This window comes from Phialemonium atrogriseum (assembly GCF_030411735.1).
Source record: "Phialemonium atrogriseum strain 8032-3 unplaced genomic scaffold QBC33scaffold_19, whole genome shotgun sequence".
Taxonomy (NCBI): domain Eukaryota; kingdom Fungi; phylum Ascomycota; class Sordariomycetes; order Cephalothecales; family Cephalothecaceae; genus Phialemonium; species Phialemonium atrogriseum.
In genome coordinates, this window is record NW_026848156.1 from 43,881 (window position 1) to 61,548 (window position 17,668).

At 57.6% G+C, this 17,668-nt stretch overlaps 3 protein-coding genes across 3 annotated transcripts; 1 reads left to right on the forward strand and 2 right to left on the reverse strand.

The window, feature by feature from the left end:
* Window positions 1-159: 159 nt before the first annotated feature.
* Window positions 160-9,868, reverse strand: QBC33DRAFT_560751 (vacuolar protein sorting-associated protein 13; the record flags this gene model as incomplete). The annotated part of the gene is made up of 2 exons (XM_060430083.1): window positions 160-3,310; window positions 3,387-9,868. The coding sequence occupies 2 exons, from the start codon at window positions 9,866-9,868 to the stop codon at window positions 160-162; spliced, it is 9,633 nt and encodes a 3,210-aa protein (XP_060281596.1).
* Window positions 9,869-10,484: 616 nt separating this feature from the next.
* QBC33DRAFT_544157 (uncharacterized protein) lies at window positions 10,485-12,486 on the forward strand. Its single transcript, XM_060428425.1, has 2 exons — window positions 10,485-11,263; window positions 11,344-12,486. Exons 1-2 carry the CDS (start codon window positions 10,895-10,897, stop codon window positions 12,181-12,183), a joined length of 1,209 nt encoding a protein of 402 aa, XP_060281597.1. The 5' UTR covers window positions 10,485-10,894; the 3' UTR covers window positions 12,184-12,486.
* Window positions 12,487-13,194: 708 nt separating this feature from the next.
* Window positions 13,195-14,959, reverse strand: QBC33DRAFT_455019 (polynucleotide kinase 3 phosphatase; the record flags this gene model as incomplete). Its single annotated transcript, XM_060424756.1, has 7 exons — window positions 13,195-13,362; window positions 13,429-13,571; window positions 13,623-13,684; window positions 13,747-14,367; window positions 14,430-14,542; window positions 14,598-14,776; window positions 14,851-14,959. The coding sequence occupies 7 exons, from the start codon at window positions 14,957-14,959 to the stop codon at window positions 13,195-13,197; spliced, it is 1,395 nt and encodes a 464-aa protein (XP_060281598.1).
* Between the last annotated feature and the right edge of the window lie 2,709 nt (window positions 14,960-17,668).

Sequence of the window (17,668 nt, forward strand, 5' to 3'; positions counted from 1 at the left end):
GTGAACAAAAATTACTCATATACTACTCTAGCAAAACACACAATGTCTGTTGCTCGAAAAAACACAGGTTACTGTAAGACCGTCTAATCATCCCCCGAGTACATACAAGATGGCCCCCACCCCACCACCCCCAATCTACCCCATCTACCTACCCCCCATCTACCCCAACCACCTAAACCTCCGATTAAACTCCTCCACCGCGACGGCAACCATGCGGTACAGGAAGGCGCGCCCGCTCTCCTCCCCGACGGGGATGAACGGCCCGTTCGTCCCGCCCCTCAGCGTCAGGCTGAGCCCCGTGCGCTCCTTGGCGATGGTCTGGACGTCGCTGAGCGGCACGTCCCACTCGGACGCGAGCCTGCGGCTGCGGATGAGCAGGATGCGCGAGTACGTCACCATGACCACCATGTCCTCGCGCGGCAGCTCCAGGTGCGCAATGTACTGCTCGTCAAAGTACTTGCCGTTGTCGACCTGCTTGAGCCAGAACTGGCCCAGCGCCTCGCGCTGCGAGTAGGGGCGGATCACGCCGTCGCCCGGGATGTAGCGCGTGAGGCGCACGCGGTCGAGCTCGGACCCGTCGAAGACGGTCGTCGTGTTGCGGATGCCCTCGGACACGTTGGACGCGAGGTCCAGCACGCCGATGGCCGGCTTGGTCGCGAGCCCGATGACGCCCTTGCCCACGCCCTTGAGGAACCCCATCGGCCCTTCCTGCTCGGCCCCCTCGAGCGGCTTGCGCGCCAGGCCGCCGACCCCCGACGCCACCGACGTGAACAGCGAGTTGGCCCCCGCCGTGACGCCGTAGAGCGCGTGCTTGGGCCGGTTCCGCGCCCGCGTGATGCGCCGCCTGTCCTGGAACTGCTTGTCCAGCGTGGCCGCGGCCAGGCCCTTTGCGAAGGAGCCCGTGAACTTGGAGAACGAGTCGGTGAACCCGTAAACCGACTTCTTGACGAACGACCCCGCCCCGCGGGCGAGCGCGATGCCAAAGTCCTCGGGCTTGTCCGACATGATCAGCCCCTGGTACGGCTCGTAGAAGACGTCGGTGAGCCCCGAGCTGATGTTGTTGAACAGCCCCACCGGGTTGCCCAGGAAGTCGGCGCTGCCGAGGATGTTGTGGATCTGCGAGAGCGCCTCCTGGCTGTAGTGGTTCGAGATGTTCTGCGTCAGCACGGGGATCGACACGCGCACGTTCTCGAGGATCAGCGCGTTGAGGCGCACCGGCGCGTCGTTGACGTTGCCGATGGCCATGGTGAGCACGTTGAGGAAGAACATGAGCGGGTTCCGCGACGACGTCTTGGCCTCGACGTTGACCCTCTCGGTCCGCACAAACGAGAGATCGAGCTGCATGGGCTGGATATTTAGTAGCTCAAAGTAAAAGTCCTGGCCCGACTGTTGCAGCTTCGGCTCGGGGATGTCGAGGCTCTCGTCGCACAGCCGGCCCTCCTCCTCCGTCTCGGTCCACGTCGCGCCGGGGATCTTGGAGTAGTCCAGGAGCGCGTAGACAAAGTCCTCGTCGAGGTCGAGCGTCATCTGCTGCAGCAGTATGGTGGCGTACTTGATGTACTGCACGCCGTATGAGTCGTCCTTGACGCGCGTGACCATGACATGCACCGACGGGTGCGCCTCAATCTCCTGCGCCCTCTTCGGGACCACGCTGGGGTAGAGGATGATGGGGACGATGCCGCCGTAGAGCTGGTTGTCTATCTGGATCCACTTGATCGACATGCTGACGGTCTGGTAGAGCGGCGAGTCGCTGTACCGGAGCTGGATGTCTCGCAGCGTGACATAGGCGAGCTCCTTGAGCTGCGAGTTGATGAGGGAGATGCCTACTCCCGAGAGCCTCAACTGCGCCTGGAACGTGATGCCGGTGCTGAGCTCCTTCGCCTCGAAGCCGCCCTGGCTCGTGCTGGACCCGGCATTGGATCGCTGGCGATACAAGCTCTTGGACTGCTTGAAGTTGGACAGGATCATGGTCTGCGTGGGGCCGTCGGCAGCGACGTTGATGTCGATGATTTTTGCCTGTCCCGACGGGGCCGTGAGCTTCAGAGGCATCAAGTTGCCAATCTCGGCGAGCTTGACATGTCTCTCCTTGCCGAAGGCGCTGATGCAGATCTCGCGGTGCTTCGCGGCGGGAAAGTCCCAGGCATACGGCATGATACTACGCGGCGGTAGGCGGTACCTGATGGGCCTCCACCCGGATCGGTCCTCGGCGCCATCCTCGTCGAGGTTGGGGTTCGCCTGGAAGAAGGTGAACTCGGTGTCGCTCTCGTTCCGCATCGAGAAGGGCCAGTTCTTCGTCTCCACGCTCAGGTGCAGGAAGATGGTCGCGTCTTCGACCAGGACCTCGACGCGTATCAGCCTCTGTCGCTGCCCCGCCTTGGCAATCTTGATGTGCGTCGTCCCCACGTCGGAGATGTTGAAGGGCGCGGTCCACTGGTTGTTGACCCCTGGGAAGCACAGGCAAAGCTGCTTTACGGCGCTCCGCTGGAGGAAATGCAGCGGCTGGAGGGCACCCGCCTTGAGAGACATGAGGCTGGACGAGCTGGGTTCGCGAATGTTGAGGTCCTCGCCCAGCCGGTTCTGGATGATGTATCTCGGCGTGAAGGTGACCACGTTGGTCATCTTGTACTTGCCCTCGCCCGACTCGACCTTGATGCCGACGTGGATTTCCGCGTTGCGGCCCGGCGATTGGAGGACAACCTCGGTCGTGCTTCCGATGGCGTCGAAGCTCTGTGACTTGCTCCACTCCGAGTCGCCGATCTTGAGGTTAGCGCGATTCTTGTGGTCATCGCTCCTATACGAGAACATGAGCGGCTGTGCTTGCGGCCGTTGGTTGTCTCCCACGTCGATGAGCACTTGTTCGCCAGCGGCCGCCTTGGCGTGCTGGATGTACCCTCTGGAGCGGATGCTCAGGTCCAGTCCTGTCTTGTTCAGGATCACATAGGGGCTGTAGACGGTGACCTTGAAGGCGCCACCGCTGTCGGGGATGCGGTGGTAATGCAACCTGAGGCTCAGGCTCAGGCCCTCGGCGTCCTTGCAGACAAGATGCGTCTCCTTTTTGAAGTCTTCGGCGGTGCCCGAGTTGATGATGGCAAACTCGCTGGGTTTGAACGACGAGTCTTGCATGTCGATGCTCAGTAGAAGGAGGTGAGACAGCTCGACGATATGCACGGGGCTGACCCCTCCCTTACGCAGAAAGTTCGACCAGTCCTTCTTGGTGTTCTTGTCGTAGATGCGGTACTTGAAGTCATATGGCAAGAGGTTCTCCAGCGTCACTGGGGCTGAAAGCTTGAGGTGCATGTACGGGTAATTCCTACGTAAAGTAAACTGTGTGTCAGCGGTCTTGCCCAAGGGGACGATGCATCATGCACGGCGGGGGGCCACTTTACCTGGTCAGCGGGTTTGTCCGATCAAAGCTGGCATTGAGCTGGAAGTAGAACGGCTCGCCGTGTTCGCCCTTGCACATCATGGTCCTCGTCGGCCTCTTGAGCAGGTCTCGCCACCACAACGTCTCGCTGCTCCACGAATAGCCGAAGCCCGAGTCCGGCCGCACGAGGAGACTTTTCAGGTACACGGCGCCAACAGGCGCCGGCCGGCTCTCGCCGGGGGGGATCTTCTCGATCTTCAGGAGATGGCCTTCCTGCGCATCGAACACGCCCAGCTCGATCGGGATCTGGGTCGCGTTCTCGACAGACAACGGGCTGCGCAGCGTGACGTACTTCAGGTTGTCCTTGCCGAGCTTGACGTCGACGAGGAGTCGGTGTTGGACCTGGTCCGTCTTGGGCTTGAGGCCGTAGAGGATCTCCCCTTCACGGCTAAGCCGGATATTCTTCACCGTGTCGAAACCGCTGCCTTCGAGCGAGACGGAAACGCTACCGGCAGTCGTGCTCTCGGCAAGCAGGTTCTCGCGCATCTTCTCCCAGTTCTCCAGGCTCCACGGCGCCTCTTGGCCATCTTCCAGGCGCAGAGCCGTACTCTCGTCGTTCGCAGCCTTGGCGTGAACGACGACATCAAAGCCCGTGTAGTTCTGGATGCGGTACGGCGCCTCCGTCCTACGAGGCTTGCTCAGCACATCCTGGTCTTGGGTCAGGAAGGCAAACGAGGTGGAAGCCAGGGCGATGGTGGCGGTGGTGATTGTGACATCGAAGGTTCGCTTGGACGCCACGTCAATAGAGAACAAGCCCGTACTCTGCTCTCGCGCAACTCCCAGTCCCACCTGCCACGGCTCTAGCAGTGGTTCCCAGGCCGACTTGGAGAAGTTGTAGACATTGATGTACGTATCAATGGCCGCTTCCGCCTTGAGATCCGACGTCCAGTTCTCGGCCGTGGCAGTGAAGTTTTTGACGCTGATGTCGAGAATGGGAAGCTCGTGAACATCGCCAATTAGGACTAGGCGGATGCCGTCGATAGTGGCGGTGAGCTCTTCGTAATGGCGCGGCGCTTTCACGACATCGTGGGGTTGGTTCTCCGACCCATGTCTGGCTACTGTACCGGGCTTCGCAGTGGCGGCCATCGACCTCGAGGCGCCCACTGTTGACTGTCCTCTGCCGCTGGCGGTTCGCTGCTTCATGCCAGCCCGCTTGAGCTGTCTAGCTTTTTCGTCTACAGCGGTTGCTTTCGGGTCTTTCGTTTCGCCGCTGGTCATCTCGGACGCCTTGCTGATGATCTGCATGGCTAGAAGGACGTCTCGCAGCGACAGCCGGAGAACCAGGGGCTCGATGTCCACGTGCAAGCTCGTCAGCGACGGCTGTGAGCTGTCCATGGACATCTGAATCGAAAAGTCGTCGATGATCCTTAACCGGGTGTCGTCGAACCGGTCCATGCGGCACAGAAACATGCCAACCTCGGAGACCTGGAATGTCAACGCATGCTGCCGCGATAGAAGCACCTGCTTGGTGCCCAGCACAATCGCCTCGGAGCTGGAACTCAGCGGGTTGGCGATGAGGATGACCTGGGCGTCCACCACGTTTGCTCGGAACGAGATGTTCATCTTCGTCTCGTCTGCCTTGCTGTCCTGCTGCACTTCCTCTCCTGCGTTGCTGGGCCCGCTGCTCTGGGATCGTCTGCCCGTGAAGCTGACCTGCATCGAGTCTGCATCGCTCATATCCTCGGGGCTCCCCAGAGGGCTGTCCTCGTCGGCAGGGCTCGGCTCGTCGACCTGCATGCCAACCGATACGAACTGCTGGATGGCAAACAGATAGTCCAGGGCGAAGATGATGCGCGGGCTATCAATGGCCACCATGGCGATGACGTCCCTCTGCCTGCCGCCGCTCATGGTCAAGCTCGCCATGAATTGTTGCACGTCCTTGTTCCTGCTCGCCATGATCCTCCGGAATTTGTTGGTCTCCCTGGGTCGGCTGTCGTGGATGCTGAAGGCCTGGATGACGAATTCTGCCTCCAAACTGCCGTCCGACAGCATCCGTGTCTTGAGCCTGCTCTTGTCCAGCGAGAAGCTGCTCAGACTGGCCGTGTCCAGGCTCCCCACAGGCAGGTCTTGACGGGCACTGATGAGCTCCAACCCGATAGTCTGCACCTCAAAGACGAGATCTAACGCCGTCCAGGTCTCGCCATGTGGGGCAAGCTCGGGGCTCAGGTCAGCCTGCTGGTCTCCATCTCCATCGTTGCCCGCGCTAGGTATCGTCCGCGCTCGTTCCAGGGTTGCCGTGTCAACGTCATGCTCGGCCTCCTCGGCCCTCTGGGTTGCATCTCCGGAGAACACGGCAGGCACAGACCGGGACAGCTCGAGGAGGAACCTGAGCTGGTACGGCGTTATGCGAAGATTTATGTCTGTCATGCTCCCCCGCACCTCGAGATCTGGCCGCTTGGAGCCCTTTCTGTGCTCGGCGTAGGTGATATCGAAGCCCAGATCGACGTGGTCGATGAGCTCTAGCTCCTCCGAGTCGTCCCCGGGATAGTGGAACAAGGACGTCAGCCTGATGTTGCGGATGCCGGTAGAGACCTTGGTGGCGATCTCGGACTTTTCCGAGTCGTCGAGGGCGGCAAATTTGTTCTGCGCGTATATCTCTCCCAGGTAAGCGGTCATAAGGTCCCTCTTCGATTGGCCCGTGACGACGGCTCGCGGAAAAACGACGATGGGGGTCTTGACAATGATGTCGAACTTGATGCGGCTGTTGCTCTGCTGCAGCTGGTTGGCTTGGTTGGCGGCGGCCTGTCGCGCGGCGTTGTAAATGGCCTGCATCTTGCCAAACTTGACGAGGAAGTCCACAATCTTGCGGAACGGCTCCTCGACGAAGTTCAGCTTGATCGAACCGGCACGCAGATAGATAGACGAGTCATAGCCCGGGTACAGGTCTGGGTTGTCGGAGTCAAACGTCTCGTAGCGCACGTCGGCGAGCCCGTCGCCCTGGATGGTGATGAGTTGTCGAAAGGCCGACTCCTCGGACACGCCTTGGTCCACATCGTCGACCAAGCTGAGGTCGCCAAGCTTGGTGGAGACGCGCATCGTCTTTCCGAGGAGGAAGACGCCGACGTCGGCATGGTTGAATGAAAGGGTGGCAAGCCGAATTCCGTCGTTGTTGAGGATCAGCCTGATAGTCTTGAGATCTACCTTGACCCTGATGGCACCGCCCTCGTTCTGCCCGGCTGTTGGGGAGGGCGGCTCTACCTCGATGTCCGTCTCGGACTCGGTATCTGTAATCGCCTTTTGGGGGCTAGCATTCGCGTTGCCATTGTTGGTGAAGGTGATGAGGATGAAGTCGAGCAGGGTCAGAAGCGTCTTTCGAGTGATGACGAGGTTGATGGTGGAGATCGCGACATTGACGTTGGTTTCCACGCCTTCGTACACGGGCATGAATTCCGGTGACTCCTTCTTGACCTTGACATATTTGACGTGCACCAAGTCCCGCTGCTGTTTCCGATCTTCGACGTCGCCAGATGTGACAATGGACTTGAACTCGGCCGGCGGGTTGTCGACAAAATCGTCCACCGTCACGGACCCCAGCGAGACTTCGGCAACCATGTCGTATGGCCGCAAGTAGAACTCGAGGTCGAAATTCTCGGCTACCAGCTCAACTAGCAGCTGGTCCGGCCTCTTGCCCTCCGGATCGCTGCGGTAGAGCGAGCCCTGCAGCTTGTCCACGGCAAACTTGAACTCGAAGCTGCGCTGCTGCATCTTCAGCTTCTCATGGCCGGCGCCATCTTTTGCATCCTCGTACTGGTCGCTGTCATCATCGAGATCGTCGTCGTCGATGATGATGGCCTGCTGCTGTGTCGAGAGGGCCAGAAACTGTGACGACTGCCGACGGTCGTCTTCCTTCCGTGAACGAGTCGACGCAGTGCTAAGACCCCTAGGCCTCCGAGTCGCGTGGTCCTGGGCTGCCCGCTCCTGGGACTGGGCCTCACCGAGCTTCGGGATGGCAACGTCGATGATCCGCATGAGGCTCTTGTATTTTGCATCGGAAGCGGTCGCGTGGAGGACGGGGAGGTGGCCCGAGACCTTCAGCCTCGTGAGGTTCGGGGCCTTGGGGAGAATGGAGATCTCGACGACAAAATCGACGGTGAGCTCTTGGACGATATGCATCGGAAGCTCCTCGTCCTTCTCGGTCAGCTGCTTCTTCGTTTCCTCGATCGATGGCCCTATGAGCAGCTGCGTAGAGGTGAGCTTCACGATGAAGCGGTCGTACATGAGTGATTCCAGCTTCCTGAGATCGTCTTCTGTGTATGACTGGTGCTGCTTCGACTGGACCTCTTTCATGGTGTCCTTGTCGACCAGCTCGCTGTTGACACTGATGTGGCCGGCGTCTAGGATCAGGCATGGGGATCTCTTCGTCGTGATGCTTTGGGGGATGATGATGAGCGGCGCTTGCAGGTCTAGCTTGGCATTGATCGTCTTGTGCTCCTCTAGAGCGAACTCGAGGCCCGCACGAGTCTGTTCGCGCAGACCCTCGACTGTGGCGCCCGCTGTTTCCATGAGAGCCGCGATGGACTCCATGTGCCGCTCTGGCGGTCTGAAGAAGTTCACCACTCCGATGATGAGATTCGGGTTCCACACGACCTCCAGCGGCTTCAGCTTGGCCGTCAGGGCAACGTCGCCTTGGCCATCCAGGGGGTTCTGCTCGACCTGGAATTGGAAGAACGGCTCCTGGCTCTTCTGCTCGAGCTCGGCAATCGACAGCCGCTTCTGCTTCTTGCTATCGGGTGCGTCCTTGACCCTGACAATCTCGGTGAACAAGCTGTTCGGTGTGGTTCCATCGTTGACGCGCAGGCCGCCCAGGCTGAGTTCGGCCAGGAACGAGTCGGGTCGCTTCAAGCCCTTTGCCTTGAAGACGTCGAAGTGGAGGCTTAGTAGGTCCCTGGAATCGCCGTGTGGGTTCTGTCTCAGGGTGAAGCTGCCGGTGCTCAGAGAGGCCTCGATCTGCATCTTGACGGTATCTCTCGGAAGATCGACTTCTGCGGCCAAGGCAGTTTTCTCGTCCCAGTCGATGGCCTCGTACAGCTCTTTTCGCTGCTCCTCGGTGATCTGCGTGTTCTCCTCGGCGTCTGACGGAAGCTCTTGGGGCTTTGAACCCCACGCCCAGGAGAACCAGCCTTGGTGTTGCTGGTTTTGGGCGGCTGGCTTGTTCCTCAACGCCTCGGCGTTCTCCTTCTTCAGCTCGTTTCGGGCTAGCGATCGCCAGAACCTCAGATCCTCGTAGTCCAGCTTCCACTCGAGCCTGGTCAGGTCGGCATTGTCGTCGGGCGAGAGTTGCTGGTTCTGTTTCTTCTTCTTGAAGAGCTCCATGTACCGCTTCCGGTCATCGCGTCGTTCTCTGAAGTAGTCCCAGGACCACCTCCGGTTCCGTTCGTGGATCTTGCTAAGCACGGCATTTCCGGCAAACTTGAGCCACGCGCGGGGATCCTCCTTTGCCGTGACACCCTTCGGCTGATACTTCTTGTACTCCTGGTGGCGGACGAAGTAGTGGAACAGGTCGACCATCATCAGCGCGTCGCGGTACTGGTCGTCATCCAATACCAAGCCGATTTCGTCAAAGAGTAGGTTCGCCTTGAACTTCGGGACCTTTGTGTCGCCCGTCTTGTCGAGCTCGAGTTTTGCCTGTCCGTTCACAGGCTTGAGGATGAACTGGTGCCTGCTAGATGCCGCACCGACTTCGCTGCCTTTGGTGATCATGGACTTGAACTGGCTGAGCACCTCGTCGTGCGGCAGCTGCTCGTTGTCGGGGGTAGAAGCCTCGCGCCCAGGGCCTATCAGCGATGTGTCTGTATTCCAATAGACAGCCAATGCTCCCAGCGTCGCCAGCTTATGTGTGGTTTTGGTCGGGTCGTTGATGAACATGGGTTTCCAATTGCCGTCGGTGCTCACGGCACTGAATTCGTCCAGAGTGACACCCAATGCGAAGGGATGGCCCGGAGCCGATATCGCGTCCTCGTACCGAACGTGGATGTTCTTGACCGTGACCTGGAGGTTGTCGACGATCTTGGTGACGAGGCTCTCGGTAAAACTCTGTGTCCGCTGCTGTTCTTCCTGGCTCAGGCCCTCTTGGTTCCTCTCCTTGAGCAGCTCGGCCGAGTCGAGCTTCTCCATCTTGACCCGCTGCTTTCGACGTTCCTCCTCGTCCTCATCGTACTCGGCCTCCTCCTTGGGGGAGGCAAGCAGGAAGACATCCTCGATGAAGATCTTGACGGGCGCGCCGCCCAGGTTGGACCACGGGATGACGAGCGTTAATTGGCCCAGGTGGCCCTCGACAACGTTTATGGGGAGCTTGAGCTGGTCAAGGGCCTCGCGGCGGAGCTCGAGGTCGCGCAGCTTGACATCGCCAGACCAGATACCGACTTTGAGCTGGGTAGGGTCAAAGTTCTTGACGTACATGCCCAGAAAGCGGTTCAGCAGCCCGGCAACCAGTCCTTCCAACATTGTGACTGTGGGGTGCCCTCACCCTGGCTGGGATCTCGTGTTCGGGATCTATCGAGGGGGTTGTTGGGGCTTCATTTGCGGGTATCGATTGTAGGATTGGAGGCAGCGACAGCGCTGGGTCGTTTTGGGACGCGTGGTAACGTCTTGTAGCTTTCGAACGAGATGGGCAAATCAGAAAGATCGGCGAGTGCTTCTTCTGCTTCGTCGTCTTTTCTGGACTTAGTTGTTGTTTCGACTAGGTATCTTGGCAGACAGTTAGGTAGGTGGTTTAACTGTGCTGCTGATCGAGTCGTCGTGATTGATCGTGGCGCAGACAATGTCTACTTGCCGTTTGGCCGTTTGCCCTTTCCCTGTTCCTTCCCAAAGACGTCAGGCCAACCCGCAACCAAAACTGGGGGTTTTAATCGAAATACGTCAGGTGTGGGTCCAATAAGTCAGGTACGAGAGGGCGGTTCCTGGGTTGGCAAGGCGACTCAGCCTCCAAGCAGCTGATGATGTAAAAAAACCTTCTATCCACTTTGGTTGTATAAAGCACCACGATTCTAAAAAGGAGAGCATGGTATTATTTCATCCGAGAGCAAGATTGTCGACGTGCTTTTGCAGCCCAGCCCGAATCGTTAGGTTTCCCAAGTGACTCGGGTGTGATCAATAGGATTTGGCAATGCGGGGCACTCCTGAGCCTACGGGAGGGTTAGTGTAGTTGCTTGTTCACACCCCGCTGGCCCGAGCTTTTTCCCAGCTTCCAGATCTGAGGTCGGCCTTGTGTTTTGAATCATTACGTCACTGTGAAGCAGAGCGTCAATGAGGTGGAAGTTTCGGCAGCAAACATGTCCAACAGCATTTCCAAAGAAGGGTTTCGTGGAACCCTACCCGTAGCCGAGAACCTCAGATGGTCCTCTTTTCCTCCTCCAGCGTGTCTCACCCCTTGCGCGTTCTTAGGCGGCCATATCAAACCCAAGTGACGACCTGCAGAAAACCCCAGCACCAATCTTCCCAGCTGTTCTTGAGCTTCACGGAGTAGACACGATGCTACGAGGCGTGAATCCACTGTTGCGCTCCTCCGCGAGGCCGGTTGCCAAGCTCGTAGGCCCGGGAACTCAACGGGCACTCACACCGAGGTTGGTCGGCGCAAATGCCCTTTCTGCTAGGCCCAGAGTAGGCCACCCGAGCTTGATTCCCGCGACATGGAAGACCGGGTTTTCCACGAAGCCGCCGGTGCAGCCGACGAAGGTCAACAAAGAATTTGAGAGGGAATTGGCGAAGAAGAAGATGGAGGCAGACCCGGATCGTGTTTCGACCAAGTCGTCGGTCCGCCAGTTCATCGAACCCAGCTCAGAAGCCACCCAGGCTGCCAAGGACGAGGAAGACGTTATGCGCGCAGTAAAGTCGGACCTTGTAAGACAACCTAGAAGACAATTCATGGCCAATTCAAACTTGACCCTCCCCAACTAACCAGCCGCTCTTCCAACCTCAAGAACACCGTCGCGGAGACCTTCTCGCTCGCCTCGGTGCCCCGCGAGGTCCTCACCCTCGGCCTGGCCGGCTCGCTCCCGTACCTCGCAACGTCGCTCTCGACCATGTACCTCTCCTGGAACCTCAACACGGCATGGCCGACGAGCTCCAACTTCCTCAACAGCATCATGGTCTCCAACGAGACGGCCTCGCACTGGCTCCACCTGCTCGAGCCCATCCAGCTCGGCTACGGCGCCGTCATCATCTCCTTCCTGGGCGCCGTCCACTGGGGTCTCGAGTTCGCCGAGCGCGCGCCCTCGCGCCCCCGCACCACCTTCCGCTACGGCGTCGGCGTCGTCGCCCCTGCCCTGGCCTGGCCGACGCTGCTGCTGCCCGTCGAGTGGGCCCTGATCGGCCAGTTCGTCTCCTTCACGCTGCTGTACTTTGCCGACGCCCGCGCCGCCACCCGCGGCTGGGCCCCGGCCTGGTACGGCACCTACCGCTTCGTGCTGACCTTTGTCGTCGGCTCCGCCATCTTCGTCAGCCTCGTGGGGCGCGCCAAGATCGGCGAGGACAAGGCCAGCTCGGCGTCGCGGATGACCAGGACGACCAAGAACTCGGAGCCGTACGCGAACTGGCAGAAGTTGGAGCATGAAGAGATGGAGAAGGAGAAGATCAGGAAGGAGAAGGAAGAGGAGGAGAAGCGGAGAAAGGAAGAAGAGGAGAAGAAGAAAGAGGAAGGGGAGAAGAAGAAGGGGGCTAAGAAGGAGAAGGAGGGGGCTAAGAAGGAGACAGAAGGGGTTAATAAGAAGGAGACAGAAGGAGCTAAGAAGGAGACAGATGACGCAAAGGCCAAGGAGTGATGCAAATGCTCTCGGCAGAAATGGGAAGGAAGTGACGTACAGTTGACACCAACAATTATCAGACGCGAGATAGGAGTCATAGGGAAGTTGGGAGGGAACATCGAGAAGACCGGGGTTTCGCCTGAGGTTTTCGCACCGTCACTTTATCGGCTTGCATTTTTGGGATTTTTGGGATATAGGAAACTTGGAGAGACTTTCCTGCTTGGAACCAATGTGATGCAAGATATCCATCAGGCTCTCATCAAGATAGTACTAGGTAGCTTGTAATCAACCAGTCAGAGCATCACATCCAATTAACTATGAGGACCTCAAGCAAATCTGAAGCGTGTTGGAATCTAGGTTGGCTTAAGCTTGAAGATATCCTGGGTGCCCGGGGGCGAACCTGGAGAGAACTACCTAGGTGGGCAATCAGGCGGCGGCTCTGCTAATCAATAGCTGAACAGCTCCGCCAGTCTAGGTCCGAACCAGAACGTGACGACGTCTCCCGCACGATGCAGCTATGTAATACTTAGGGGTATGGGTTCCGCTGTTTGAACCATTTGCGTCACCTTCGAGACGGGGTGACCAGGGAACCGATGGCGGGCGTCCGCTGCTGACCCGGGACTTGTTGTTTCACAGAGTCGACGGACTGGGGATGCAAGTGACACCTTTAGTGCGGCCTTAATGCAGGGGCACAGCGATTGGGATTGGATGTCTTCTAGTCGTGTAGCCCGTCTTGTCGGGTCATAGACTCTGTTGAAAGGCACGTAGAGATGCCAGATTGATACGATATCGACGGTTTCCGCTCAGCTAGCGCAACGAGGCTTCCAAGTCGATGCTATCGCTCAAAGCAACCATCGTCGTGGTTGTAGGCCGCAAAGGAATGTACCAATAATCTGGGGGCCAGGCGCCAGGCGCCATGTAATGGCGGGCTTAAGGACGGGGCCAATTAGCAAGTCCATCGCTGCCGTCTCAACCAGTCAAGCGGGTGGCGGGGCAATGGAGCAAGATGACCCAGACGAAGGGTCATCTTCAGAGCCAATACCGCCCCCAGACCTCATACTCTTCCTTCGTCCCCCGGAACTTGAAGTCCACTTCGACAATCTCTTGGAAGCCCTCTTTGAGCTTCGGCTCCTTGAACCTAGAGCTAAAACCGTTAAATGCAAGTTTGGGGAGTGACGGCCTCGACTCGGGGTTCAGCTACATAGGGGTTAGTTAGCGCAAGCCGGGAAGGAAGAAGATTGTAAATTCGCATTAGTCACATACCGATTTGTTCATTGACCTCACGGCATCGTTGTGTTCGCACAGCTGGATGGGCGTCCGGAACCAGACGCATCGAATGGGGACCTTGTTCTTCTGTGCAAGCTCGACCCATTGAGCCCGAATGTCTGGATCAGGATTCGTATTGTCTAGACTGGTCAGTGAGGGTCTCATGGCACTATATTAGTCGAGATCCTTACCAATCGCGACGGACTCTCCATCACGCAAGAAGTCGGTAGCCACCTGGAAGCATTTGACCTTGCTGGGCGGGTGTGAGTGACTACTAAGAAACCAGCGTGGAAGGACATCCAAGGGGGCACTTACCTCTTCAAAGTGTCCTGATTCACCCGTTCGTACCCCAGCGGCTTAAGATGCTCCCAGTAGAACGTGCTCTTGCCTGCGCCAGGCGGGCCACAGAACAAGACAATCTCCGTGTCATTCTTCTTCTCGAACTTGACCACGTCCTCACCTTCGCCCTCGCCCTCGCCGGCAAAGGGAAAGTTCACCAGATCAAAGTCCCTCGCAAACTCACGGGGCTGTTCCCCGAGGAAGAACTCTTCAGGCGTCTGGAATTCGATGCCCACATTGTGGGCGAGGTTCCGATCCGAGCAACTGAAGTCCTTCGGGACGGCCGCCGCCCCCTTCAGCTGGGCCATTCGGCCGCCTGCATCTCCCACAAATATGCTGTTCTCGAGGTCTATATCCTCCTCCCTAAGGTCGTAGTCGTCGCACATCTCCTTCCACATGCCCGTGCGAGGTTTGCGGTATATATCCTTGGCCGTCGCCGCGTAGAGAGTCAGGGGGAGGTCAAGTTGGGCGAGCACGGAACTGCATTTCTGCCTAAAGGAGGCGACTCGGTTCTTGCCCAGGTTCTTGGGGGCTTTGGACTTGGGGTCGGGGTGGAGTGTCAGGCCTCCCTGGTTCGTGAAGATGACGACCCGGTAACTGGACGCAGCGGTTGTTGGTTGACTGCGGTAGCAAGAATGGGAGCACGAGAAACAACGTACCCTTCCTCGAACAGCTGCTTCAGCCGCATTGGGACACACCGGTCCCACCACTTCCAGTCCGTTGCATCGTCGGAATGCTTCTTCCCAGACGCAGTAGTGATCAGGGTAGAATCCTATGTTCTGAATCAGCCCCAGTCCCATCGATGGTAGCGCCGCGGCGGTACGTACAAGATCAAACGCAGCGATCTTGCGCCGTTTCGGTAGCGGCTCCTCCTCGGCCCCGTCGGGGACGTATTTGGCAACGAGCAATGTTGCTGGTGTATCTCCGTGGGGACTCCGTTCGGTCCATGTTGTTCGCTCCTTCGGCTTCTGGGAGGTAGGTGTGAAGAAGTTGGCAACGGCAGCCTCTAAAAAAGCAGACTGTCAGCAAGACAGCACGGCACCACGGCACTAAAGTGGATGCATGGACGATTGGCCTTACTCGAGATGACACTTTGGGCCTTGCGCTTCAAAGGCGGGGGGGAAATGGAGGGGTCATTCTCCGCGGCGGGACGTTTGCTGGAAGACGAGGACGACTTAGACGGAGGCATTTTTGATAGCCAAAGTACTCGGTTAGTAGTGCGGCTATCTGGGAATACCTGGAAGCCAATCTGTCGCGACGCGATCTTTGAGAGGCGAATGACGCGCATCAGGGGCAGCGGAGCGGGTAATCATGTGACTGTGGCCCACCGCGCCGCCCCAACGAAGGATGTAGATACCTAGAGTCACATGACCTAAATTAATGGCGAATCCAATTTTTCCCTCAACCACCACATATGCGTACATACCTACCTAGCTTCCTATGTTGCAAATCACCCTCGACCAACACGAACTTCACTTGGTCAGGCTGCGTTGGGATTCTTTGTTCGACTGGGCGGGGATACGAGTGGGTAGAGTCGGCATGGTGCCCACCTTGGGAGCCGCAGAGACCCAGTCACGATGATTCTCCTCATCTCGACTCCCAATAGGGCCGAATGCCGAAGGGATCTGCCTGCAGGCATGGGGAACTCAAACCGGGTCCGGATAATGCGGCCACGAAGCATCTGGTGCTTGTGGCAATCCTCTGGACTTGTCGACTCGTAGAGCGAGCCTCGAGTTAGGCGTAGCGGCTTTCGACGGGGGTCTCATGGATATTTCCAATCGCGAATCGAGTCTGGAGTAGCACGCTGCTGACTGCACCACCATAAATAGTAATCTATATTTCCGTGGTCACGGTACCTAGTGCGATCCCAGGAGAGATGGTGCCACAAGAATCACTCGACAGGGGGATAAAGATTCTTGGGGTTGGGATGCTTCAACCACTGCCCAGCGACGAGGCTGCAGTTTGCTTACAACTTTGGCCCGTATTGAGCTCGGCTCCATCGCTCCAAACACTGCGCTTCCTGGCTGGAAGTTCTTTGTGATCATGCATCTACGGCGTATCTGCAATGCGAGCTTTACAATCCTATGTTCCCGGGAATCACGGAGAGTTTGGATGGATCGTGACTTCGCTGGATCTCTAGCCGAGCGTGGGAATGATTGGCGAGGGTGTATGCGTACATCTGTAGCTGGATCATTTGGATGGTTACAACGACCGAACAAGCTTTCTTGCTTGTCTCCGCGTTTGAAATTCAACATTTGGGGCTCCTCATGTGGGGTTTTGGCAACCAATTGCACTTGCTTCCAGATATCCTGCGGAATGGAAGCAGAAAAGGACAACCGTTTACTGTTCCATTGGGCTGTTCATCAGCAAGTGCTATCGGCCCGTTGTCGTTTTAGTTGCCCGGGGGTGTCAACCAATCAGGCGTGCTGACAATTTCAGTCAGGCAGACGAGGGAGGTGGTGGGTGGCATGACGTCAGGCAGCAAGGCCGCCCATTCGCAAAATCTCCGCGGGCAACAACCAAAAAAAAGATGGCTGCCGCTAGCTAACGGCACCGCGTGCAGGGCTAATTGCGGGAGGCGTCTTCGAGAATTGTCAAGGAATCAACCAACCCGACGGCTGCCAAGAGCTGTCAGAGAGCATGCGGAAACTGGAAAACAAAAAAGGGGAAGGTACTCAAACAAAGTTGACCCGACTACTTTCCATTTTGTTCATAAGAGAGAGCGGGAAAGCAGCGGCAGTGAGGAGAGAATTGATTTCACCGTGAGGCAAGTCCTTGGGACGCGGCATATATAGGTAGGTAGCTCCATACCCATTGCATCCCAATCTTTTGGAGATTTTTGGGGATTTGCTGGAGTCGTGCCGCACCTGGCGGCCATGCTAAGACCACGTGCATATAGCTATTTGTATGTAGATATTATTGAGTACAACAGAGTGGTACTTTACGGTCGTAGATAGTGTATTATTGCTTCCTACTTTACGTTAATCGATTCAAGGTTTGCACTTGCATATAAGTATGGATTGCCTGAAATCAACACTACCTCCCTAGATAGGCAGGACTGGTTGATGACCGAGAACATTGATTAGGTACCTATCCTAACGAGTTGGATGGAAACTTGCGATCCCCCTTGATGCTGAAAGTTCCAACTCTCTCTTTCCATGAATAAAAGTACTGGCCTATTGCTTCAAATCGGCAGCGGGCAGAACAACAATGGAATCAACCCCGGATGGAAGTCTCATCTCCTCAAGGCTTGTCAAGGTTTACGGATACTTTACAGGTAACGTCGCTCAAGAAACTCGCCGATCGGCAGTGGGTAATTGCGGGGCTGCGTCCAATTGGCTGCAACCCCCTGTCGCGCATTTTAAGGTCGTTTTAGTTTGGGAAGCTGCGGAGACAAACTTGCCGAATTGCAGCTGATTGGCTCGGTGGTTCATGCCTCCCAGGCCTTCCTTCCGTCGCGGGGATCCGCGCGGCAGAGTGGAAAAGAAGCAACCCAGATCTGGGCAGGCCACCGCCGACCATATGCGTAAACCATCAGCCCATGCCGTGTGACCAACGGGCCATACGAAATCCCAGTTGTGGTTGTATCGGATCCTCCTTCGGTACACGAATGGGACCGAAAACTGGGGGGCTGCCCGTTGTCTACCGTCCACACCGCCCGTTTCTTGCACGTTGCTTCCCGCGGTCGAGGCCGCAGCCGTGTCCAACCAATCTCGATGACGATACTCTCTTTGGCAGCCGTGAGGACAATGTCATCTGCTCCATCGAGATCCGCACCGTGTCGCTCCCACCCCGGGGTTACCTCGCAAGCAGGCTCAAGTTGCCACCAAGAGAGGGAAGGGCAATGTACCAAGCCTTCCTAGGTGACCTTATCCTCCTCCTTTCAAATCCCCAGAAC